General features: G+C 40.8%; 1 protein-coding gene across 1 annotated transcript in view; it reads right to left on the bottom strand.

Moving 5' to 3' along the window:
* Positions 1-4084: 4084 nt before the first annotated feature.
* The window catches only part of LOC115130623 (glypican-6-like), a 179575-nt gene continuing 155844 nt past the window's right edge, over positions 4085-27815 (bottom strand). Inside the window, exons 7-9 of the mRNA XM_065019249.1 lie at positions 15741-15880; positions 9158-9333; positions 4085-7108 (exon numbers count right to left, since the gene is read on the bottom strand). Of these exons, the coding sequence (XP_064875321.1) occupies positions 6891-7108; positions 9158-9333; positions 15741-15880 (534 nt within the window). The 3' untranslated portion in view covers positions 4085-6890. The remainder of the gene's footprint in view (positions 7109-9157; positions 9334-15740; positions 15881-27815) is intronic.

The raw sequence follows: 27815 nt of genomic DNA, 5'->3' as shown, positions 1-27815 counted from the left end.
GAGAGAACAGGGATAGACAGACACATAGTTGACAGGCTAGAGAAGAGGCTACGCTAATGCAGAGGAGATTGGAATGACAAGTGGACTACACGTCTCGAATGTTCAGAAAGAAAGAAAAAGAAATGTGGCCTTTCATGGCCACATGATCCCCTTTGGGATCAAGCCCCACCCCCCTGAGCTGTAATGTGGCGCAGGGAACGCAAGAAATAATCCTAAAAATATTTAACCTCCACAGAATCGCTTGAAAAATGGCTCAAATGAAAGATAAAGAAGTTATTTATCTACCCAGCAAGTCAAATTTCTAAAATGTTTTACGGCGAAAACATAGCACATATTTATGTCCAACCACCACTGCATACATACCTCATTAGCTTAGCCAAGTAGGAAAAAATATGCAATCAACAAACGCAGGATTAAAAGAAAAATCATTTCACTAACCTTTTGAAATCTTCATCAGATGACAGTAATATAACATGTTACACAGTACATTCATTTTTTTTTTCAATAATATGCAATATATATCCATAAATCTCTGTTTACAATTATGCATCGTTCAAAAAATGCTACTGCAATGTCAGGAGAAATAAATAGCTCCGGCAGATAACGTCAGCTAACAAGGAATACACATCATAAACTTTGACTAAATATGCATGTTTTACATATGTATGGCAAGATAAACTTCTTCTAAATGCAATTGCTATGTTACAATTATTTTTAACGTTACATTTGGCGTTTACTAGGCTATAATAGAGAGTCGGCGCTCTCATTTAGCATGCTGACTCCTCTATCATGGAGTCGGCAGAAACCCAAAATGAAGACGTAAATATTCCCTTACCATGGCTGTTCTTGCTTCAGAAGACGTGGAAGGGTTAATACTCACCAAGTTAGCGTTCAGTTTGCAAGTCTGTGTCTTTCCTTTCTCAAACTAGACAAATTTCAAGTGGCTGCGCACCAAAACGTCGAAAGTATACATTATATTTCGAGTAAACTTGTCAAACTATGTTTATAATTTAGCCTTAGCATGTTATAAAGGTCTACAGCAATCGTGAGGGCGAACAGATTAGCACACGTTGTTCAGTCTGTCCTGGGAGAAAGAGAGAGAAATATCCAATCTCCCATTGGTGAAACTTTTTTTTGCGTCACCGGGACGTTTGGTCACGCTGAACGTCTCGTGAGCATGTGATTCTCGCAGGCTTCATGCTGAAGACATAGAACGTGTTTCCATGGTTATAGCTCTTTGGGAAGTGTGTATACAGTGACGTCAAAGTGATGGCAACTTTTCCCATTACAAGAGAGACTTTGGGAGAATGCATGCCCTGAGACTTCTGCTTTAGCTAGAGACAAAATTTAAACGGTTTTATAAGCTTTAGAGTGTTTCCTATTCGATAACAATTTTTAATTGCATATATTAGCAACTTTTGACAAAAATTTATCATGGTTTATATGGGTGCCGAATTCCTCCAGAAGGGGCAGTATTCTGGGGTAGCCTTAAGAGGTTACGTAGCAAGAATCTAATTGACTAAAATGATTAAAATTATACAGTACTGCTGGGGTAGGCTAGCTGCGTTGTTGACACTACCCTAATCAAGTCGTACCGTTGAGTGTGAAGTTTCTACAATGCTGCTTTTCGGGAGCTAGCTGGCTAGCTAGCAGTGTTGGTTACGTTACGTTGCGTTAGGAGAACGACAATAGCTGGCTAGCTAACCTAGAAAATCGCTCTAGACTACACAATTATCTTTGAAACAAAGACGGCTATGTAGCTAGCTATGTAGCTAGCTACGATCAAACAAATCACACCGTTGGGACTGTAATGAAATGAAATGAAAATGTGATACTACCATTTACATTTAGGTCATTTAGCAGACGCTCTTATCCAGAGCGACTTACAAATTGGTGCGTTCACCTTATGACATCCAGTGGAACAGCCACTTTACAATAGTGCATCTAAATATTTTAAGGTGAACACAGACTCACCCAGAAAGACTCACAGCTGTAATCACTGTCAAAAGGTGATATTATATTCTTGACTCAGAGGTGTGAATACTTATTTGTAAATTTCAATATACATGTTTTCACTTTGTCATTATGGGGTATTGTGTGTCGATTATCCATTTTGAATTCAGGCTGTAACACAACAAAACGTGGAATTAAGTCAAGGGGTGTGAATACTTTCTGAAGACACTGTACATCCAGCTCAGGCCTCCAGCTACGCATTTGGTTTGCAAAGTGGCTAGATGTCAAGATCAAGCTTCTTGGTTAGAACAGAGACATTCAATCCTCTCCTGGATCAAGATCCCTGTAACCTAAACCGTTTTGCACTCATTTTATTTTTACAACACCCCTTGTGTGCACATTCGGTAATATGTTATACTCCGGGTATGGTACAGAAACGATATGTTGGCTTGAAAATCTGGATACCGCCCAACCCTAGTCCACACACATCTGAGACCACCCACGATTCTAACTTCTATTGACTCAGGGGTTTGAATGTTCATGCAATCAAGATAGTGTTTTATTTGTCATATATTTTTTGCATATGTTTTGACATGAGTATTTTGTGTAGATTTATGACAAAAAAATTACAATTAAAATAGTTTAATCCCACCAAAATGTGGAAAAAATCAGTGAGCAGCTCACATATCACTGCACCTGTACATAGCCCATCTGTAAACAGCCCATCCAACTACCTCATCCCCATAATGTATTTATTTATTTATCTTGCTCCTTTGCACCCCAGTATCTCTACTTGCACATCTACCATTCCAGTGTTTAATTGCTACATTGTAATTGCTTCACCACCATGGCCTAATTATTGCCTTGCCTCCCTTATCTTACCTCATTTGCACTCACTGTATATAGACTTTTCTTTTATTCTACTGTATTTTTTGACTAGGTGGGTGAATAATGCAAACGTCTAGCAACCCAAAGGTTGTGAATTCAAATCTCATCACAGGCATCTTTAGCATTTTAACTAACTACCACTTTTTTAGCTACTTTGCAACTACTTAGCATGTTAGCTAACCTTTCCCCTAACTCTAAATGGAGTGTGTCATGTATTTACATACAGAATAATACTAAATGCTCTGAGACCATGTTGGTGAGGGATCTAATTATCATATTTTGTTCCTGCAGTGATGATTCACCATCTTCATCTAATGTTTCATAGTTCATCTGCAGATAAGCTTCGGTAGGCTATACTAGCTATGTTTCCATTAACTTGTCCAGTGATATTTTTGTCAACATTTATAAAGTTTCCATAGAAAATATATGCGACAGTTGCCTGCTAGGATGCCTTTCCATTTAACTATCGTGTAGAAAATAACTGCTGGACGTAATTATGTAAAGTAACCAGGAACAATGTGAAACCTGGAGATAACACTGTAAAGTAACCAGGAACAATGTGAAACCTGGAGATAACACTGTAAAGTAACCAGGAACAATGTGAAACCTGGAGATAACACTGTAAAGTAACCAGGAACAATGTGAAACCTGGAGATAACACTGTAGAGAAACCAGGAACAATGTGAAACCTGGAGATAACACTGTAGAGAAACCAGGAACAATGTGAAACCTGGAGATAACACTGTAAAGTAACCAGGAACAATGTGAAACCTGGAGATAACACTGTAAAGTAACCAGGAACAATGTGAAACCTGCCGATAGCACTGTAAAGTAGAACTCCTATGTATATGTGATTCATATATTTTCATGCTTTAGCTGTTATTCATGATAGAAACTTGAACATACTCGCACCCTGTCATACAAGACATTATTGATGGGAATTTAAAGTACAATGTTTACAGTGTTTTGCTTATCCTTGTACCTACGCTACCCTGATGATTTTGGGGCGGCAGGTAGCCTAGTGGTTAGAGCGTTGACTTGCCTAGTTAAATAAAGGTGATAAAATTTTTAATTATTTAATAGGATATTGTCACCTAAATCTCATTATAACCCGTAAGATTGACATTATCCTGTGTTCGGTTAAGCATCGGTTATAATATACTTTTTAACATTTTTTTGTATTATTATTTCAATAATTTTTTTTCTTGAAATTACAAATGTAAGTCATGAAATTGCAAAGCTGTTACAATCTTTTTAATAAATATTTATTTGCAAGAAAGAGTAACAAAACACAGATGCAACCATTTTAATTGCATTAAAAAACTGTAAGGCATTTTTGTTTGTACGGTCTTTATGTTAACTAGATCATCAACCTTATTGGCTTGAATCAGTTTTTCCAATTCTAAGCAACAGATATCATCATAATCTTGTTTTTGTTACAATAGAATGCATTTGACTGTATGAAATGTTGATGAATAATGTTTCGGAAACATTTGATTGACATTAATTTGCTGATCCATAAACATCAATTTTCAAGACAAAATATTGCAAATATATTACCATTAAAAGTGCAATGATACACAAAATAAAAAACAGCATCCTGCAAGATAATTATTCATATTAAATAATCTTATTTTAAGGACACACTTGACAAAGGGACAAAATGTTTTGTTCTCCATAATTTTGCACATCATAATTTTGCCTTACATTCATACAAGATGAACACTAATACTGGTTTATCAAGAGGCAACGAAGCAAGCTCACACAATTTATATGCTGCACTGAGTCCATTAAGAGACCATGATAAAAGCTGAAGGATTTTAATATAATCCTAAATCCCTTGTTATGTAAGCTTAGCTGGCCTTTTGTGGTTTACTGAGTTGACCGGCTGGCCCTCTGAGAACACCGAACACAGACTGGTTTTGTTGGCTAGCGTTTGAAGGGGGGCAATACAGAACTCTCCTTTCAGTAATCCTCTTCCTAGTCTCTGTAGGCATGCTCTACTGCCTATCCTCACTGGAGCATTCAACCCTGTCCAGACACTCTCTACCTTCTATAACTCTAATTCCACAGGTGTCTGTGGTCGGCATTGAGCCTGTCACCACAGATAGAACCCCTCAGGCGCCAGAGATAAATGCAGGTGTCTTTTTTCTCTTCTGCATTTTTAGCCTTCAATGTGCTTTTAACCTACTACAATTTGGCACGTCATCTTGTTGATCCTCAGTCATTATTTATTGTTTTTAGTAATGAATGAATGAATGCAGACAGTCTGGTTTGAATCAATGTTATGTGTACTGTACACGAGAAAGGGCTTGCTAGAATGTTTAGAACAAGGTGTCTTCCTGTATCTAAATTTGCCTTTAAAACGACAGATGGGAAGTTCAAGACATCACATTGTTGGTAATGAAAACCCTTTGCAAGGCAGATGAACATACATTATTCTTATGAAGTTAAGCATGTGCAGTTAAAGTTGAATTAACAATAAAAACATAATTAAAAGCATATCAATCCTGAGTTATCAGGTAAAGGTTCATATCAGAGGATATAAAACAAATAGTGACACTTAAAAGGGACTAAATGAGTGTATGCCTTCAATAACCTCCCACCAATACATTTCAGGTGGATAGTTTGCACGTTTGACCATTCTCTTACTCTTTTCAATGATTAGAAAATACATAGTGGATATCACCATAGAACATAAAGCAATATTTCTGATGAGGTTCTTTGTGATATGATAACATAACAAAGAATAGAACGCAGTAAATGGTATAAACTCATATCAGATATGAGCAATACACAGTGTTGGGGAGTAGTGAACTACAATTGAACTACATTTTGCAGTAGCTTGGTGGTAGTTGAACTACATTCTAATCTTGGTAGTGTTTTCAGTAGTTAATGACTTGTTACCATGTAGTGGTGTAGCTAACAACTGGAATTACACATGACTCTTTTTGCAAGATACGGGTAGGAAATCATTTCCTTTCTTTATCGGGATCAGACCTGACTAATTCTCACTTGGAAACTTGTGCTTGTGTTTAATAGACACAATTACACATTCCGTTAACATTTTATCCCAAAGATGCAATTTGTAGTCTATGACATTTCGGATTTGCATATGATCATTCATTTTTGAAGTAGTTTGGATGTAGTGAAATACTTTTTTTATATAATATATTATATAATATATATATATTTTGTATTATTAGCGTTAACATTATTAGGGTAGCTTTTGTGTAGCTTAACTTCTTCCAGTTTGAAGTAATTGGTAGCTTGGTAAACTATATTTTTAGATTAGCTTCCTCAACACTGGTAATAGAATATCTTACCTTACCTGAATAACATTAACAACAAACATGTTTCATTGGTATTATTTACTATCAATGTAGATGTAATCAATAATATTTAAAGCAGAGGAAACAAGGTAGAAACCAACAATTATTGTGACAGCCGTACTGTTTCTCTCTTCTTTTTTTTTTATATGATTTTGGGGTCGTCTGAGGTTTGTTATTTGAAAGAAGAAATGCACTTCTAACCTGTCAACAAGTAAAAGACCTGTCAACTGAGATCACCTCATAGTATAATGTGGTATAACAGTAAACCATAGTAAACATGTTTTAGCTGTGACTCCTGGTCACCTTTAGGTGTAACCTCTCCACATACTCACAGTGAAAAAAACATAATAACCTTCTATAGCATTGAGAAAAATAAAAAATAAAATAGGACCAAAAGTGCAAGGGCTTTTTCTCATGGAGACCTAATAACATCTGCCTTCTGCCAGACAAAAGTAATTCTTGAACAATGTTGAACAGGAGATCATTTGTTTATATGTTGGAGTGACTGCAGTCATGTGAAGCCCTGCCTAAGGATGGAATCAACAACCAGACACTCTTTGGGAGGAGGAAAGGGGAACCAGGATGCATGACTGCTGTCTCCAGAGCAGAGTAGACCCCTGAATACTGTCTGCTTGACTGTAGCTCCAGTCTGTTTGGGTAGAAAAACACAGCGTAGAGAGAGATCCTACTGTCCACGTTGGGTGAGTTCCCCCAGCATTATCTCCATAGTCTGTGCAGTGCCAGGGCTGAAAGGGCCAGGCTGGCCAGCAGGGCTGCTGAGGGGGCAGGGTGTGTGGCTGCTGCTGAATCCTCCATCGGGCCACTCCCGCTCCGGTCCGCTCCCACCACCGGGGCCTCGGTGCTGGCAAAGTCAAACTCAGTGACGCAGGCCTCCGTGCAGCCGCTGCCACTGCCCGAGCCACTGCCCTCGTCGCCTGGACAACAGCACAGGAACACACAGAGCACAATGAGCAGTCCAAAGATATACAGGGAGAGGAACTGACAGAGAACAACTAACAGAAAGAGCAACTGACAGAGACTATTAATATAAAATACACTTTCAACGTTAAAATGAAAACATGAACACAGAAAAAATTATTGCAGAGTTTGAATATGAAAACGTTTAATAATATAATATATATGTATACAATACCAGTCAAAAGTTTTAGAACACCTACTCATTCGAGGGTTTTTCTTTATGTTTAATATTTTCTACATTGTGGAATAACAGTGAAGACATCAAAACTATGACATAAAACATATGGAATCATGTAGTAACCAAAAAAGTGTTAAAAAAAATCTAAATATATATAATATTTGAGATTCTTCAAAGTAGCCACCCTTTGCCTTGACAGCTTTGCACACTCTTGGCAAAGCTGTCATCACACTCTTGGCAAAGCTGTCATCACACTCTTGGCAAAGCTGTCATCACACTCTTGAACAATCTAATATATAAAATGTATTTTGATTTGTTATACACTTTTTTAGTTACTACATGATACCATATGTGTTATTTCATAGTTTTGATGTAGAAATGTGCAAAATATAGAAGAACCCTTGAATGAGTCGGTGTGTCCAAACTTTTGACTGGTACTGTATATACACAGTGCGTTCAGAAAGTATTCAGACCCCTTGACTTTTTCCACATTTTTGTTAGGTTACAGCTTTATTCTAAAATGGATTAAATTCATGTTTTTCCTCATCAACTTACACACGCCATAAGTGAAAACAGATTTCTTTTTAAATGTTTGCAAATGTATATATATAAAAAAATAAAAAAACAGAAATACCTTATTTACATAAGTATTCAGAACCTTTGCTATGAGACTTGAACTTGAGCTCAGGTGCATCCTGTTTCCATTGATCATCCTTGAGATGTTTCTACAACTTGATTGGAGTCCACTCGTAGTAAATTCAATTGATTGGACATGATTTGGAAATGCACACACCTGTCTATACAAAGGTCCCACAGTTGACAGTGCATGGCATAGTAAAAACCAAGCCATGATGTCGAAGAAATTGTCCATAGAGCTCCAAGAAAGGATTGTGTCGAAGAACAGATCTGGGGAAAGGTACCAAAATGATTCTTCAGCATTGAAGGTCTAGAACACAGTGGCCTCAATCATTCTTAAATTAAATACGTTTGGAACCACCAAGACTCCCTGCCAAACTGAGCAATCGGGAGAGAAGGGCATTGGTCAAGAACCCGATGGTCACTCTGAAAGAGGCCCAGAGTTCCTCTGTGGAGATGGGAGAACCTTCCAGAAGGACAATCATCTCCGCAGCACTCCACTAATAAGGCCTTTATGGAAGAGTGGCCAGACGGAAGTCACTCCTCAGTAAAAGGCACATGACAACCCGCTTGGAGCAAAGTACAGAGAGATCCTTGATGAAAACCTGCTCCAGAGCACTCAAGACCTCAGACTAGGGCAAAGGTTCACCTTCCAACAGAGCAACGATCCTAAGCACACAGCCAAAACAACGCAGGAGTGGCTTCGGGACAAGTGTCTGAATGTCCTTGAGTGGCCCAGCCAGAGCCCGGACTTGAACCCGATACAACATCTCTGGAGAAACCTGAAAATAGCTGTGCAGCGAAGCTCCCCATCCAACCTGGCAGAGCTTGAAAGGATCGGCAGAGTAAAATGGGAGAATCTCACCAAATCAGGTGTTGCAAGTTTGTAACGTCATACCCAAGAACCCTCAAGGCTGTAATCGCTGCCAAAGGTGCTTCAACAAAGTACTGCGTAAAGGGTCTGAATACCTATGTAAATGTGATATTTCCGTTTTTTATTTTTACTGAATTCGATTTTTTCATAAAAACCTGTTTTTGCTTTGTCATTATGGGGTTTTGTGTGTAGATTGATGATGGAAAAAAAAGACTATTTCATCCATTTTAGAATAAGGCTGAAACGTAACAAAATGTGGAAAAAGTCAAGAGGTCTGAATACTTTCCGAATGCACTGTATATGTGGAGTGTTACTTACTTGAGTCTTGAAAGTAGATATCATTGCCATTGTAGGCATTTTTTAACTTGTTTGTCATCACTCTCAGAGCCATGATCTGCTGGCGAATGAACGTGTCCGGCCTGGTGATGTCCACGCCCACCTCAGGGTTATTCACCTGATTGGTCAATCCGTCTTTCAGAACCTCTGGGAAATACCTGCCAGGCCAGACAATAACCATTCCTTTTCATTTTCATACATATTAAAAAGAGTTCCCATAGTTACCAATGCAACTGTTTTTTAAAGAAATCATCTCTTCTGCACACCGAGGCAAACACCAATTTGTTAGACAATTAGTAGAACATTTCATGTGGAACATTGGTGCAACACAGAGACTTCGGGTGAATGAGAGTAATGGCAGAGCAGTTAATGACACTCGACAGCCTCATTATAGTCTGGTCTGGCCTCCCCTGCATGCTGTGTCTGTCAAACAGAATTCTCCGGAACTGAGGCTGTGGGCTCTGCACCCTCCAGTTGGATAAGACAGGACAGAGACAAAGGCTGGGCCTGCCATATAACTCTCTACACTGTTGTTTTTGTCCTCAGCTCTCCTTCTGACAGGCTGGAATAGCACAGGTCTGTCAGGGGTGACCAGGGTGAGTAGAGTGAGCTCTTGAAAGGCACTATGTTTTGACATACTTTGAAGATATTTCTCCAGGGAAATTGTTACAGGGGTCACTTGCTATTTATTATTTCACAACTCAGTCACCGGTGCCACCCATCCAAGGCTGTGCAATGTTTCCCCACATCCACCAGTCTGTGCTGCTCTGAAACAGTCAGACAGCTTCGGGTAACAACACACCAAGAGGTATACTTTTTAAAATTATTTTTGAACTATATCAAAGTTGAACTAAAACCTGATTAAAAACCTAAACTCTCAAACAAGACTTGGGCTGTTTCCTACCAATTACTAATGCAAAAAAAACAACAACAACGACATAATAATACGCTTTCTAAACATCTGACAATTTATTTGGACCTATCACAGGTTATACCGGTCAGGCAACAAAACCGACGATAGTTGACATGGTAACAGTGCCTTCAGCATCTTCAGTGATGTTTGTATCTCAACCTTTGGGTGTTCAAACCCGTAGAAAAACCAGTAAGGGGGAATTATGTTTCCGCATCTAGACAACCTGGCATATCAAGAAAGACGAGGAAGAGATCACAATTCAAGAACGCTGGGATAAATGCAACCTCTATGTAATTATCATACACAATTAAATATTACATTCATAATGACTCCTTTAGTAATGAGTTAGTCACATATAATTGATCTTTAGATGGTTCTTCATATGTCTGTGATGTTAGATTTTCAAAAAAAATAAAACATTTTTAAGTGAAACAAATGGAAAGAAAGAAAGTTGGATTGAATAAACCCATTTGAACTTGGTACTAGAAGGTTATATCTGCAATCCAATTACAAGCCTGAACAAATACCGATGGACCAATCCGAACACGTCTTTGCCATGTCCGTCTAAGTATGGCCTAGGCTAGACTTGCCAGCAATAATGGCACGGAAGCATAATAACAACGCGGTCAGACATCTTAAAGTAAATGTTGTCACATCGTTGTTCAGTGATGATAGTCATTTGTCTGATGATCATAATACATGGCTTAATATATTTGATGATGTGTTCGGGCTCTATCTTAGTAAAAAGGTGTTATTCTATCATTTATGCATTCAAATAGCTGCAGTAGTCTTAAAAACTGAACAATTGTCAGAAAGAACCTTATGGCTGAACACAGATTGACATTTCAGAGCCATAAGGTTGTATCTGTGATTGCACCCTCCTAAAAAAAACATGATTTATAAGCATCTCAGGAGTTTGATACTCTGCACTTTAGGTACCTTTAAGGTGAGAACCTTAATGGGTTATGATATAAGAATTCACTACAAAACAGTTTTGAGATCTGGGATGTAAAAACATTGATTCTCAATATCTCAGTACTATGCTTTGCACAGATAGAACTTAAAGTCCCAAGTTCACTAAGTAATATGCACATAAAAGTAATGACCTTGGAATAATAGTAGTTTATTAGTCTCCCCTTTTGGGACAAAGCAGAATTTAACTTCAGTTTACAAACATTTTGGCTGCTAACGCAATTAATTCCAGCAACGAGGCATTATGCTGGTTATAAAAAGACATCAAAGCAAATTAAAACCAACATTAAAAATGGAATCAGCTACCAGTCGATGCGACTCTGTTTAAAAAAAATAATAATATGGGGGTTGAGCCCTGAGCCTCCTTGGGCTGGCCTTCTGGGCATGGTGTGTCTTTGGTTGAGCCCTGAGCCTCCTTGGGCTGGCCTTCTGGGCAAGGTGTGTCTTTGGTTGAGCCCTGAGCCTCCTTGGGCTGGCCTTCTGGGCATGGTGTGTCTTTGGTTGAGCCCTGAGCCTCCTTGGGCTGGCCTTCTGGGCATGGTGTGTCTTTGGTTGAGCCCTGAGCCTCCTTGGGCTGGCCTTCTGGGCATGGTGTGTCTTTGGTTGAGCCCTGAGCCTCCTTGGGCTGGCCGTATGGGCATGGTGTGTCTTTGGTTGAGCCCTGAGCCTCCTTGGGCTGGCCTTCTGGGCAAGGTGTGTCTTTGGTTGAGCCCTGAGGCTCCTTGGGCTGGCCTTCTGGGCAAGGTGTGTCTTTGGTTGAGCCCTGAGCCTCCTTGGGCTGGCCTTCTGGGCAAGGTGTGTCTTTGGTTGAGCCCTGAGTCTCCTTGGGCTGGCCTTCTGGGCAAGGTGCGTCTTTGGTTGAGTCCTGAGCCGCCTTGGGCTGGCCTTCTGGGCAAGTTGTGTCTATGGTTGAGCCCTGAGCCGCCTTGGGCTGGCCTTCTGGGCAAGTTGTGTCTATGGTTGAGCCCTGAGCCGCCTTGGGCTGGCCTTCTGGGCAAGTTGTGTCTATGGTTGAGCCCCGAGTCTCCTTGGGCTGGCCTTCTGGGCAAGGTGCGTCTTTGTTTGATCCCTGAGTCTCCTTGGGCTGGCCTTCTGGGCAAGTTGTGTCTATAGTTGAGCCCTGAGCCACCTCAGTGTATTTGCGTTAAACCAAGCCTACTCAAACAACCCTGCTGGAGCATGGCTCCGGAGCTTGAGAGGAAGGGAAAGTCACTTGCAAGCTACAGCCGCCAGAAACAAACACCGAGCAGACAAAGCCAACAAGCTAGTTAACTTGTTTGCAGATGAACTGTCCTGGTAGAGAATACAATGTTTTCAGAAAAAGTTGACAGTAACAAGCATCAGTCTTCTTGGATCTGAATCAACAACCCCATAAGAGAAAAGGAAGAGAGACTGCTCAATCCAGAAACCAGATAATCATTGGAATTCATGTTGAAAGGTGGAGAGCATTGAAAGGTTAGAAGTGTGAATCTGAAACTGCCATCCTTCTTATGGACTGGCAGGTAAGTGTTGGATTGTTTTTAGTCTACTTGCTAAATTACCTGCTAACCTTAGTGTGTGTAAAGTTCAAGCTAGATAACATGGCTACTTATCTAGCTAGCTAAGGTCCTCTGTATTCTGACTGTTTTGTACTCAAACTAATCTAACGATAGCTGCATCATGTAGCTACACTGCATAAACTCCACAAGATGGCCAAATGCCTTTATTTCAACTAGCTAACACTAGCGATCTAGCTAAAGCTTGATATGCAGATTGTTGACATCACAACATTAGTGGGTTTGGTTTGTAGATTCTAATGCTAGCTAGCTGGGTGGTAAAACAGCATTTCAGGCCCAGGACCACCCCAAAAAAGTGCATCAGCAATTAAATCCGGTACAGTAACATCACAGAAACATGCATTTCTCAGAGAGATACTGGTGAAGACAATCTAATTTAGAGAGAACCTGGGGCTGTACAAGTTGTGGTGCAAACCCTAACACTGAAAGAGAGGTAAGAAATTCTATATGCATTTTTTAATTATGCTTATTGATTCAATAATGATATGGTTGCTTAATCGACCAAAATAGTTAGCTATGTTTGCCTGTTCAGCACATTGCCTGCCTATATACAGCATTGATTCCTACATAGCAGTGTTGGGATTAGTTACTTGAAAAAGTTATATATTACTCGTTACATTTAACAAAAGTAACGAGTTACTTTATAATATCACTTTGTGTGGAAAATAACGCATTATATTACTTTGCATTACTTAAATGAAAAAAAATCTAAATCTGCCGGAGGGAGCAATCCGAGCTGTGCACACTCTACCAAACATATGCTTCTTACTAACAGAGGTTTGATCACTAGTTTCTCCTTTCATCTGTGCCGCTGCTTTCCTGTACTAGTATGCAAGTGCTGCGCTATAATGTGGGCTCCTTAATTAGCCATATACAGTACCAGTCAAAAGTTTGGACACACTTACTCATTCAAGGGTTTTTCTTTATTTTTTTACTATTTTCTACATTGTAGAATAATAATGAAGACATCAAAACTATGAAATAACACCTATGGAATCATGTAGTAACCAAAAAAGTGTTAAACAATATTTTATATTTCAGATTCTTCGAAGTAGCCACCCTTTGCCGCAATGAAAGCTTTACATACTCTTGGCATTGTCTCAACCAGCTTCACCTGGAATGCTTTTCCAAAAGTCCTGGATTCCCACATATGCTGACCACTTGTTGGCTGCTTTTCCTTCACTCTGCAGTCCAACTTATCCAAAACCATCTCAACTAGTGACCATATCCCCCGTGCATCCCGCAAATGCAGAGGTGTTGCTAACATTCACGATAGCAAAATTCAATTTACAAAATAATATTAAAAAACGACTGCATTTTCGTCTTTTGAGCTTCTAGTCATGAAATCTATGCAGCCTACTCAATCACTTTTTATAGCTACTGTTTACAGGCCTCCTGGGCCATATACAGTGTTCCTCACAGAGTTCACTGAATTCCTATCAGACCTTGTAGTCATGGCAGATAATATTCACATTTTTGGTGACTTTAATATTCACATGGAAAAGTCCACAGACCCACTCCAAAAGGATTTCGGAGCCATCATCGACTCAGTGGGTTTTGTCCAACATGTCTCTGGACTCAGTGTCCTGAGTCTGCACAACACTGCCAGGACTTGGGATCAAGGGAGACACTCAGGTTTTTTAATACTATATCTCTTGACATGTTGATGAAAATAATCATGGCCTCTAAACCTTCAAGCTGCATACTGGACCCTATTCCAACTAAACTACTGAAAGAGCTGCTTCCTCTGCTTGGCATTCCTATGTTGAAAATAATAAACGGCTCTCTATCCACCGGATGTGTACCAAACTCACTAAAAGTGGCAGTAAAAAAGAGTCTCCTGAAAAATCCAAACCTTGACCCAGACCTTTTAATGGCGTCAGACCGAGGCTCTGCATCTGTCCTCGTGCTCCTAGACCTTATAGTGCTGCTTTTGATACCGTCGATCACCACATTCTTTTGGAGAGATTGGAAACCCAAATTGGTCTACACGGACAAGTTCTGGCCTGGTTTAGATCTTATCTGTCAGAAAGATATCAGTTTGTCTTTGTAGATTGTTTGTCCTCTGACAAATCAACTGTACATTTCGGTGTTCCTCAAGGCTACGTTTCAGGAACACTATTGTTTTCACTGTATATTTGACCTCTTGGTGATGTTATTTGGAAACAAAATGTTAACTTTCAGTGCTATGCATACGACACACAGCTGTACATTTCGATGAAACATGGTGAAGCCCCAAAATCCCCACCACCTGGAAGCCTGTGTTTTGGACATAAGGAAGTGGATGGCGGCAAATGTTCTACTTTTAAACTCGGACAAAACAGAGATGCTAGTTCTAGGTCCCAAGAAACAAAGAGATATTCTGTTGAATCTGACAATTAAATCTTGATGGTTGTTCAGTTGTCTCAAATAAAACTGTGAAGGACCTCAGCGTTCCTCTGAACCCTGATATCTCTCTTGACAAACATATCAAGACTGTTCCAAGGACAGATTTTTTCCATTTATATAACATTGCAAAAATCAGAAACTTTCTGTCCAAAAATGATGCAGAAAAATGTAACATCTTGTTTTATTTTGTTATGTAGAACAGGAGTACTTTGGCCATTTCTTATTCACTCTTCCAACTTTTCAAAAGGATGCCCAATGTAATGTTTACCCGGACTCTGGATCAGTCAGGATTGGAGTAGCCTTTTACTATTTTTTTTCCTCTTTTGTGGTCGAGCTGATTCAGATCCGAGAACCGAGGATGATGCTTCTTTCTGCTCAGGGCTCAACCCCCATGTTTTCTTTCAAAGTGAAAAAACAACAGCAGAACTGGGGTTGCCCACAGTCTGCGAATTACAGCTTTACAGGGCGTCACCAGGGAAGGAATCTGTTTAGACTCTGTTTGGTCGGAGAAATTTCGAGTGTATAGCAGTGTTTTCACTTGTTTTGCAATGCCTCAGCCAGAAATGTCAAGGCTCTCCAATAGCAAACTGCCGTATTTGGGCCAGCGCAAAATACATAATCAGAATGGTTCTTAATTCAGGGACCAGACATATTGTAATTTAGTGCTAGTTTACCCAAGTGTTTGGGGTAAGCAGCCTGTGTTCAGGTGCAAACACTTATTGTAGTCGCGTCTTACCTGCCCTTGGTGTGCCCATTCCAACACTGGTCATCATCGGTGGCATTCCCTGCTGTCACCCTGTGTGGCTTGCAGATGTCCTCAGGCAGGTTGGACCAGAACTTCTTGAACAGCTTCAGTTTCTCCTTGATGTCAATCAACTGAGCATGTGAAAGAAGGAGAGGTAGATTTAACATCACACTGACTTGAGGATGATGTTACGCAAACTCATCAGGGAGGGGTACATCATATTGGGATAAAGACTGCAGTGTACACTTGACACTTTATCATCCCATTGAACACATATATTGCAGCTAAAATAATAGTACAATTGTCAGTGTACATTCTAAGAGGATTCATGTTTAAAAATGCATTTCACCCAGAGCTCAAGGAGACAAATAACATGTGCCCTATAAAGAACTGATAAAGGCTAATGTTGAGATAAGCTTAGTCCAGACCATAGATACAGAATATTGTATCTCTCTCTATGGTCCAGCCCAGCACCCCACAGAGTCAGCCTCAGACACATGTATATAACAACCACAACATGCTTAGTGACTTGCACCATAAACTTTGAGGGTCCTTCTAAACCACTCAAGGCAATAGAACGGCAGGACCTCAGCCATTTCACCAGCTGTCATCATTGGCAGCTCTATGGTGAGAAACATCTCGGTTCCGGGGCAAAAGCCCTGTGCTACCCTGGAGCATGAGTACAGGACATTACAAGGCTGCTTCCTACCGTTTTACGACTGCTGCCGGGGGCTGGCGCTGTCGCAGTCCATGTGGGGTCAAACGGCATTAGGAGGACTATCTCAGAACTGCTGAGAATGTACTTTAAAGAACTGATTCTAGCTCTGAAAGATTCCAAAAAGCGGCCAATTATTTCAGGCCAGGTACCATCACTGGGTCACGGCTGTGAAAGATTCAGCAGGCTACTGGCATTACACAGCTGGCTAAAAGGCTACTGGCATTACACAGCTGGCTAAAAGGCTACTGGCATTACACAGCTGGCTAAAAGGCTACTGACATTACACAGCTGGCTAAAAGGCTACTGACATTACACAGCTGGCTAAAAGGCTACTGGCATTACACATCTGGCTAAAAGGCTACTGACATTACACAGCTGGCTAAAAGGCTAGTGGCATTACACAGCTGGCTAAAAGGCTACTGGCATTACACAGCTGGCTAAAAGGCTACTGGCATTACACAGCTGGCTAAAAGGCTACTGGCATTACACAGCTGGCTAAAAGGCTAGTGGCATTACACAGCTGGCTAAAAGGCTACTGACATTACACAGCTGGCTAAAAGGCTACTGGCATTACACAGCTGGCTAAAAGGCTACTGGCATTACACAGCTGGCTAAAAGGCTACTGACATTACACAGCTGGCTAAAAGGCTACTGACATTACACAGCTGGCTAAAAGGCTACTGGCATTACACAGCTGGCTAAAAGGCTACTGTAGCTCTGTTGGTGTAGCTTTTATAGATAACTTTGTCACCCTTTGGAAACGGAGTCCATCCAAATCATCTTGGCTCATGTATCCTGTCCGTACATTTCAAGGCTGCGTTGAGACAATGACTAATCTGTGACCCAAGCCCTGCTCAGATAATCCCTAACATTGTGCCGTTGATTAGTCGTAGCGCTGCTGCAAATGTACATTGTCCCAGGGGTGTTGTCAGTCATATTGTAAGTAACCTAATGTATGTCCCTCTAACTCCCCTGAATGCTTATGTCAATCCTACAGCTATTGTCAGCAGTAATCAATCACCTACGAACCTGAGATATACTGTTAGCACTGAGGTGGTTTGCCCTTGTAGGAAGTCCACTGTGTGCAGCTAACCCTGCACTATCAGCTCAAAAATAAATATCACTGTCATGTCTAGCTCTGATAAGTCTCCCAGTAAAGCAATAAAAACAATCAAGAATCGCAGAAAAGAGCTAAAAGTAGCCCACATTAACATATGTAGCCTTTAATTTACAATCTGCAGAAACTATGAGAAGAGAAAGGTTCAGAACATTTGTGAAACAGCACAGTTAAAAATACAAAATCAAAACTGGATGGTGTTCAGGGATAGATGGAAGGGGTTGAGTGGAGCTGAAGGATGGGACTAAAAACAACAAGATAACTAATGTCAAATATACTGCGTCCGTAAAATGTATATAGGTTCAGAATTTATGTGAACCGGCACAGTAAAGAATATATGGCAAATATAAATCAAATCTGGATGGTCTTCAGAGATGGGATTAAGAACATGCAAACGATAACTATTGTGAAATGGGGGGGGGGGGGATATATATATGGGGGTTGGAAATGATACAGACAATTACATTGATGAAAGCTAATCTATCCACAATATTAAAGCTGATCTACCCACTTAAAAAACACAGAAACATGTGTAGCCTAAAAAACAAGGTCCATGAAATCAATAACTTGCTAATAACAGATAACATCATTCATCACAAAGCCCACTGATACTGCCAACTGCTTGAATGATTTTTTTCCTTGGCAAAATTAGCAAATGTAGGCATGACAACAAATTCTGAACCTACACATCCATGCATAACTGACCAAATTATGAAAGACAAACATTGTAATTTTGAATTCCGTAAAGTGAGTGTGGAAGAGGTGAACAAATTGTTGTCTATCAACAATGACATGCCACCGGGGTCTGACAATCTGGATGGAACATTACTGAGAATGATAGTGGATGATATTGCCACTCCCATTTGCCATCTCTTCAATCTTAGCCTAATGGAGAGTGTGTGCACTCAGGCCTGGAGGGAAGCAAAAGTAATTCCGCTACCCAAGAATAGCAAAGCACCTTTTACTGCCTCAAACAGCTGACCAATTAGCCTGTTACCAACCCTTAGTAAACTTTTGTGTTTGACCAGATACAATGTTATTTCACAGTAAACCAATTAACAAAATATTTTCAGCATGCTTATAGGGAAGGGCATTTAAGATGTAACCACTTACACAAATGGCTGATAATTGGCTGAGGTAAACTGATAATAAAAAATATTGTTTTGTTAGAGTTCAGTGCAGCTTTGACATTATTGATCATAATCTGCTACTAGAAAAACATATGTGTTATGGCTTTACATCCCCTACTCTACTGTGGACCAAGAGTTACCTGTCTAACAGAACACTAAGTGTGTTCTTTAATGGAAGCCTCTCTAACATTGTCCAGGTAGGGTCAGGCATTCCCCAGGGCAGCTGTCTAGGCCCCTTACTTTTTTCAATCTCTTCTAATGACCTACCACTGTCTCTGAGTAAAGCCTGTGTGTCTATGTATGCTGCTGACTCAACACTGTACACGTCAGCTACCACAGCAAGTGAAATCCCTGCAGTCAGTTTCAGAATAAGTTAGTCCTAAATATTTCTAAAACTTAAAGCATTGTATTTGGGACAAATCATTCACTACACCCGAATTATGTAGAAATTTAACAAGTTGAGGAGACTAAACTGCTTGGTGTAACCCTGAATAGTAAACTGTCGTGGTCAAAACATACTGATGCAAAGGTAGCTAAGATGGGGAGAGGTCTGTCTGTGATAAAGCGCTGCTACAGCATGCCTTCTTGACATTGCTATCAAACAACAAGTCCTACAGGCCCTAGTTTTGTGGCACCTGGACTTACTGTCCTGTCCTATGGTCAGGTGTCACAAAGAGGGACATACGCAAATTACAATTGGCCAAGAACAGAGCAGCACGACTGGCCCTTAAATGTACACGGAGATCCAACATGAATAACATGCATGTCAATCTCCCCTGGCTCACTTTATCACATTATTTGTGAAAGGTATTGATGTGTTGAATGCACCGAGCTGTCTGTTTAGGCGACTAGCACACATGCTCAGACACCCATGCATACCCCCACAAAATATGCCGCCAAATATGCCGCCAAAATATGCCGCACACAGTACTACATAGAGCCATGACAACATGGAACATTATTCCACATCACGTAACTCAGGAAGGCAGTAAAGTCAGATATTTATTTTTATAAAACTACACCTTGTGGAACAGCATGCACTGTGAAGAGACACACACAGGCACAGACCCACGCGCACACACACACACGCTAACACACGCACTCTATACACACGCACATTTGGATTTTGGATTGTAAATATGTTGTAGTAATGTGTAGGGAAGTGTAATGTTTTAACTCCGATGTAAATTGCCTTAAAATGGCTTGACCCCAGGAAGAGTAGCTGCTGCCTTTGCACAAACCAATTGGGGATTCATAATAAATCCCAGGAAGAGTTGCTGCTGCCTTGGCAGGAACTAACAGGGATCTATAATAACTACAAATAGCTGGATGTTGTATTTAAATGTTTGGATTTGCGTGTTTCACAAAAACTGAAGGGAAACCTTATAACATCAGGGTGTTCCCATCATCTGTCTGCAGGTTAAATTGTAGTGAACCTGTAGTTGAACATGAAAGGTGCAGTACTTACAGTGGGGTCGCCGCCACTGCTTTTGAGGTGTTCATCCTGTCACACGGATGCCAAAGCACTTTAGCAGCTCTGATACTGCTGCCCAGAGGGGTCAGGACTCCACTCAGAGCACTAACATCACTGGCCATATTTAACTAAACCACACAACTGACTGCATCAGGATAGCACACTTCTGGTTACGACATGATGCCATGTGTGTTATTTCATAGTTTTGATGTCTTCACTATTATTCTACAATGTAGAAAATAGTTTTAAAAAATAAAGATAAACCCTTCAATGAGTAGTTGATCTAAAACGTTCAGTGTTTATATATCTGCGTCATTGTATGAGTTACAAAGGAGAGGTAAACATCGATCTCATGTTGAAACAAAAAACAGAGATTACATTGACACACCACTGACACCTCCCCCATATTGAGTGGACCACGATTCCCTTGTGACAGATGATCTGAGGAACTGAACAGGGCTGTGTTGGTGAGGGCCTGTGTGGGCGAGGTGATGTGTTGGTGAGGGGGCTGTGTGGGTGAGGGCCTGTGTGGCGAGGGGCTGTGTGGGTGAGGGCCTGTGTGGCAAGGGGCGGTGTTGGTGAGGGCCTGTGTGGCGAGGGGCTGTGTTGGTGAGGGCCTGTGTGGCGAGGGGCTGTGTTGGTGAGGGCCTGTGTGGTGAGGGGCTGTGTTGGTGAGGGCCATGTGTGGTGAGGGGATGTGTTGGTGAGGGGGCTGTGTGGGTGAGGGCCTGTGTGGCGAGGGGCTGTGTTGGTGAGGGCCTGTGTGGTGAGGGGCTGTGTTGGTGAGGGCCTGTGTGGCGAGGGGATGTGTTGGTGAGGGGGCTGTGTGGGTGAGGGCCTGTGTGGCGAGGGGCTGTGTTGGCGAGGGGCTGTGTTGGTGAGGGCCTGTGTGGTGAGGGGCTGTGTGGCGAGGGGCTGTGTTGGTGAGGGGGCTGTGTGGCGAGGGGCTGTGTGGCGAGGGGCTGTGTGGTTGGCTGGATGGTGTAAAGAGGAGATAAGAGATGAATTTTGTCCAGTCTGTATTACAGAGCTTTGACAATAAATGAGGGCTTTAGCTTTATGTTCTGTAAAACAAAAGCAATGAATGTGTTTAATGGGAGTTTAATGGCATAGACATGAAAATATGACAAGGCTCCAGATTTAACTGGCTTTTAGATAAGTTAGATATTCTCATTGATTTAGGGGGTGATATAGTCACAAAACTCAGTTTCATAACAAAATAACTGAATACATTAATTATTTATTTATTTTATATAAATGTAAAGAGATTGCAACGTCGTATCTGTCCCATTATAGCGTCTGGGAGCATACGGGCAGTGCCATTGAGGCCATCTCCATTTTGAAGTAGTCCATGTTCTTCTTCTATTAATACTTGGAATTGGTAAACAAACTGTAAGGGTGTGCAGTATACTCCCATCTAGAGAGTGTTGTTGGAACAGGTATAAAGCCATAGTTGGCTATTTACTACCACCTGCAGTTATGGAATGTTTGCTCACGAGTATAATTCATTGGCTGACCCTGCTGATAACCGGGATGGGATTATGTGATCCTTCCTTAAACCATAGGAAGTCCCACCAAGTTGACTACTTCAAAATGGTAAAACTGGCTTTTGGGCACTAGAGTACTCTATGCATCTCTGTGATTTATTGATAGCACTCATTCTATGAACATTTAAATATATAACTGATATTCCTACAGAGCGAACAATGCCATCTCCAGAGAGAGAAAATGTCCTTTTATACCATCTAAATGGAATTTGACTTTTCTTTTCTACCTCACCTTCAAATATTTCAGCACACCCAAGGAGTGAGAATAAATAAAGAGGAGAAGAGAGTGTGCTTTTTCACAAGTAGACCAGATGCAATTTACTTCTATAAGCTGTTTTTGGCTATCTGAGTCAGTCTCCATCTTTATTCTGCATTCCCTATGAATAAATAAAATGGTATGAGGACTGCATCAATAAGCTGATACAGGCAGGCTGGCGATATGACCACTAGATGGCAGTCCATCTCTGAGAAATTGAAGGAGTGTGTGTGGCAGTGTTTCTCAGAACTCGGTCCTCGGGATCCCAAGGGGTGGACGTTTTGGTTTTTACAATAACACTACACAGCTGATTGAAATAATGAACTAGTCATCAAGCTTAATGCAGACAGTATTAAGCAAAAAACAAAATGTGCACCCCTTGGGTCCCGAGGACCGAGTTTGGGAAATGCTGGTGTGTGTGAGTGTTAGAGAGTGAGACCATCTAAACCTAACATACTGTACCAGACATTATATATTAATGTATACACACATGCACACACATAAACACAGGTACGCGCGCACACACACAAACAAACAAATAATCAATTTTTAAAAAGTATGGATTATGCAAATGGTATTCATAGTTAATACTCATGCAGAAAAATAAACAAGGCCACACTTTAAACTGTTCTGCCTCTTGCCCTGTTAATATGCCATGGGAATTGGAGTATCTGGACGAGCAAGTGATAAAGCATATGTAACCAATTTGTATTATGGCAAAAATATCTTCATGCATTTAAGGTAAAATGCAGAGATACATAAAGATCCTCAGAATGTAAAGTAGAGCACATCATCTCAGCTCTACATAGTGCCACAAACACTGGGGAGGAAGTTTGTATTCTCTAGTGTATGCATAGAAAGTGGAGGCTGAGAAGCACTGACTGACAGGTACAGTATGTGCAGGTTGTCAATGAGGAGGGAATATTGAGAAGAGATAGAGAGAGAGAGACTGTGATCAAGAGAGAGAACGAGAGAGACTGTGATCGAGAGAGAGACAGAGAGACAGAAAGACAGAGAAAGACAGAGAAACTAAGATTATGTTCACAGTAGGAGATATTCCCATTCAAATCAAAAACTTACAAACTAACATGGCAAACATCCTAGAAGCATCAGGTTGTTGAAATAGATGAAAATATCCCTTGGGAAATTAACATCTTAACATCCACCACTGACAAATGTGTAGCCACAGGACATTAAAGGCGTGATTATTAAAAATGGTCCTCTGGTTAGGATTGAGAAGTGTTCACAGTGAAGACAGACTTATGCTTATCTACTCATTTCCTTTTATTTGCCACTTTTATGAGCACAATTACATGTTGCATTACAAAAAACAGAAAATGTGCCATTATATATGAGCTAGGTGTTAAATGGATAGCTGGCAGCATTTTCTGCCTAGGAAATAAATACAGTGCAAATCGCAGGTTGACGTTTATTGTCATGAAACTTGACCTGGAGGCAGAGCTGACTGATTTCCACTTGATGGGCCGGCTGCAAACTCAAAATTGGCTATAATGTAAAAATTCATGATATTTAAAAAAATATTTTAAAAAATTATAGCTTTTTCGTCTTAATTTAAGGTTAGGTTTAGGCATTAGGATTAGCAGTGTGGTTAAGGTTAGGGTTAAAATCAGATTTTATGGCTTTGTGGCTGTGCTAGCTAGAGACCACCCTGCAGAGCTGCGTCCAGAACAACATTCACGATGAAAAACGCTAACCTGTGTACAAATCACTGTAGACTTAATTTGCCAACCTACAGTCTGACTTATGGTGGTAATAACGTCCAGGGTATTTAATAAAGAATATATCATAACAGTCATCAAGAGAGTATTGTTACTGTTCAGAGTTTCTGTATTTTACTAGCTAATCTCACTGTGGGGTCTTTTCAGGTAAAAAAAAAACCCAGGACTACCCTATCAAAGAGCCTGGGCTTGTCTCTCTGCTTCTGAACTAATATGTACATTCTGTTTAATGCATCATGCCATCTATAATCCATCGCTCTTCAAAGCACAGAGCAGTCCTTTAAGCCAGTGACAGAATATTTAGAATACCTCCAGAGGACACACGCGTGCTGATTGCACCGACATGCAGGGATGGCCACAGAACCTGACAAACGGGGAACAACTTCATTGGGAAATGTGAAAGTGTTTCAGGATTGCTGGGTATCGAGGCTTTCTGAATTTCAAATGACATTTCAGGTATCGCTTGTTTGTATTCATGTAGTGAAATAGCATACCGTTGCCACCAAGCTTTTCACATAAAGGTCATGAAAAAAAGGAAAAGTGTTATGGTTTGGACAGAATAATGTGCGAAAACATTGAAGATGAAACATGAAATTAAACCGAGAAGATCAAATGCTGCAGCAGTCCAGCCTTGTCTGCTGCCTACTCTCTCTCCCTGTCCTGTGTCATACATCTCTCTCTCTACAATTCTCTCTTCCACTCCCTCTCCCTGCAGCTGTCTGCAGGCAGATTACCAGTGGGAAAGCAGCAGGTCTAACTAATGGATGTAAACAGCAGTACTGGGGATTAATCCAGCTGTAAACATGATTAAAAAGGAGGCTGTAATGTGCTAATGTTGGCTGTAAATAACATACACACTACCTGTCATCCAGGGACATGACTTTACTTTTAAACTCAACTAAAGTGCCTTCAAATTCAAAGCAGTGTGTTCCCAATCAAATATATCGTGCAGACTCTATTTTCTCATTGTGGGAAATAATTGGGCGGACAGAATACTTACAGATGATTATCACTACCTAGGCTACAACAGTAAAAAAATAAAAAAATAAACCTAGAATATCTGTGTGTATTGATGAAATGACACCTGCCTTATCACTCGTCTGTCACATCTGTTGGGGGAGTTCAGATGCCCTTGCCTCCAGATCAAAATCTGACGTGTCACCGGCTCCGAAGCCAAAGTCCCCCTCCTCCCCTGGCTGCTGTAAAATGCTGCCAGTCCTCATAACCAATCTCTAAACTGTCTACTGGATGAAGAAAGACCAAGGTGACTAAACTACATGACCAAATGTCAATGTCCACTGGCTGTCAGACTGCTGAGGTCAGATGTGTTAAAAGGGGTCATGCCCTCAATTGATTCAGCGCTGTGTTAATTAAACATATTTTCATTCCAATTTTCTCATCTCTAAACCCTTAGTGTCTTTAATGTCACTTACAAAGTCCACATTGATGATAAATCAGCTGTTAATTATGGATTTTCTAAATGAATAACAAAGGATGTCATCAACTGCGTATAAAAGCTATCGTTCAGTCACAACACTGCTAGTAAATGAGTCTAATCATAGCCTGTACAGAAGGTCTGGCCGCAGAAACAACAAGGGGCAGAGAACTCCATGATCAAATTATTTTCCATGGCAACAGTCGCTACTGTCTGCATTTAAATAGGTTTTCATTTGAAATGCTGTATTCTAGCTGCATCTCAATTACAGTACAGAGATGACGGAGTCTGCTCTCTCTGCACCTGCTATACACATAGTGTCTGACTATGACCAACACTGAGATGGAATGGTTGCCCCCCCCTGACACATATATCTCTGTCCACAGCTAAATTAATATTTCAGCTTGCTCATCAGACCCTACGCTACTGCATTGGGCAACACTGCTGGTTCTATCTACCAGTAGAGACTGATTCAAGCCTGGGATAAGGGCTGAATTAGACAGCCCTGCCCTTTGACAAGGTTGGTAAAATATATATTACAGTACCTGTTACAGTACCGTTTTCAACAAAAGTGAAATCTAAACAATCTTAGAAAACCATACCTAAAGACTGCAGATGTCCTTGTCCCCTGTTCCCTAGTCATTCTCCATTCTCCGGCTCCAGTGTTAGAGAATGGTGGCGGTGCTGTGAGGCCCTGTGGGTGTGTGTCCCTCGACACGGCTATTTAATCACTGGTGTCTATCACCTCATAAACCCTTCCTCCTGGGCCTGGGTATCCTCATAAACAGCACAGCTTCTCAACCACGACACACCATCTGTTCCCAAACCCACTCTGCATATTAAAAATCTAGAACAAAAATAATATTGGCGCCCCAAAAAATACACATACTGAGTAAATGACCTCTGTGATTGTGTTTTGAACAAGACTTTCCACAATAAGAGTGTGTGTGTGTGTGTGTGTGTGTGTGTGTGTGTGTGTGTGTGTGTGTGTGTGTGTGTATGTGTGTGTGTGTCCTTGAAGGAGAACTGCTGTATCTGACAGGTGACAGGGTTCACTGCTTAGAGCAGGCAGTGGATGTGTGGGCTCATTTCACCCTAATCAATAACAATCAACAGAGGGCAAATATCAACATGTTTCCCCTCTGTGACCCCTAAAATAGAACAAACAGCTGTTTATGCTTCCAGGTTATGCAGAGACAGGATGGATACACCTGAACAGTTCTTCAATCCTACTCGAGTCAGGAAATGACACGGTCACTCTTTACAGTAACTTCAAAGGGTCGTTTGTATCATAACACTATAGCCTACTGCAGTACACTCACTTGCAAGAAACAAAATTAAACTTCCAAAACACAAAAAACCTGATGCCATTGGCAAACGGCCATCCATTATTGTAAAGAGAATATCTTGGTGAGTAATATGATAACTGTATTTCGGGAAACAATAGGGAGAAAGTTAGCTGTCATCCGCAGCATTCTGAACTTGTCGCATTGTATCAGCAGTACTCTGAAATTGGATTTGAATAAAGTGCTTCAATCAATGCCAAACTGTAGCAAATTTGTGGTACTCTGGTATACTGTATTCCAATGGCTACAAGATAAAAGCATTTGGAAGCCATTGACTATTTATCCATGCTGCAACAGGTGGAGGCCTATCATCCTGTAGCTCCAGCCCTCTAGCTCCTGCCACACCCCCACAATTCAGTCTCAGCAGTCCAAGTCCTACCCCCCTTACGTCTCTGGATTAAATCTTCCACGAGCGGAAGGCTATGATTTAACACAGAGATCCCTGCATGGGGGTGGTGTGTCCCGCCCGTGTATCATTCCAATACCTAAGAGTGATGGCACCATGCGTCTGTGACAGCCCCGTCTTTGTGACTGTTATTACAATGCTTCCCGGCAGCAGCACATACTTGACGTGAGGGCGAGAGTCTTATTGTCATTCAAATGGACCTATTATTTTCAGGTTGATTTGATTTAACTTTGGAACAGTGGGGGAAAAAATGAAGCAGGATGTTTCTCAGTGTTACGGTTGAGAGGATAAAACAGAGACAAGCAAGGCTACAGAACAATGGAAATGAAAACTGTGTTACCACTCACAAGGTCTCCACATACTGTATATCAACTGTTGGGAATGTGCAATCCTCCTGTTTCGTCAAGGGGATAGCACCCGTATTGCGACGGTGAAACAACTCATATCTACAGAATAACGGCGATCGACTTTGACCATGATCCAGTGCCTCTTCAATTACAGTAGAAGAAACAAACAGTACAGTTATGACTGGTGTCAGGTGTTATTTATGGTGACAATAAACTGCTGTTTTGATTACATTTCCAAATATATATTGAATTGTGGCGTTTATTTCTAAAATACCTTGAGGAGTTTTTACTCTCTATTCAACACGTCCGTATACTTGCATGAGATAAATCCTTTAAACATCATTTCATGTTGCTGTGTTTCCATCTTGTTACTTCTCTAGATCCTGAAATAGCTGTGATAGTGCCGTTTCAGGGGACGCATAATTACCTGTTAATGACTTCTCTCTCAAAGGGATCATTTGCTCAAGTTCCATCAAAGACAAATCAGGCTTCTCTCTCTGAGGGATAATTTGTTCAAGTGCCATCACAGACAAATCAGCCTGCTTCTTTCT

The sequence above is a fragment of the Oncorhynchus nerka genome, linkage group LG1 (assembly GCF_034236695.1).
Source record: "Oncorhynchus nerka isolate Pitt River linkage group LG1, Oner_Uvic_2.0, whole genome shotgun sequence".
NCBI lineage: Eukaryota > Metazoa > Chordata > Actinopteri > Salmoniformes > Salmonidae > Oncorhynchus > Oncorhynchus nerka.
Note: the sequence above shows the minus strand (reverse complement) of the source record. Positions and strands in the feature narration are given on the sequence as shown.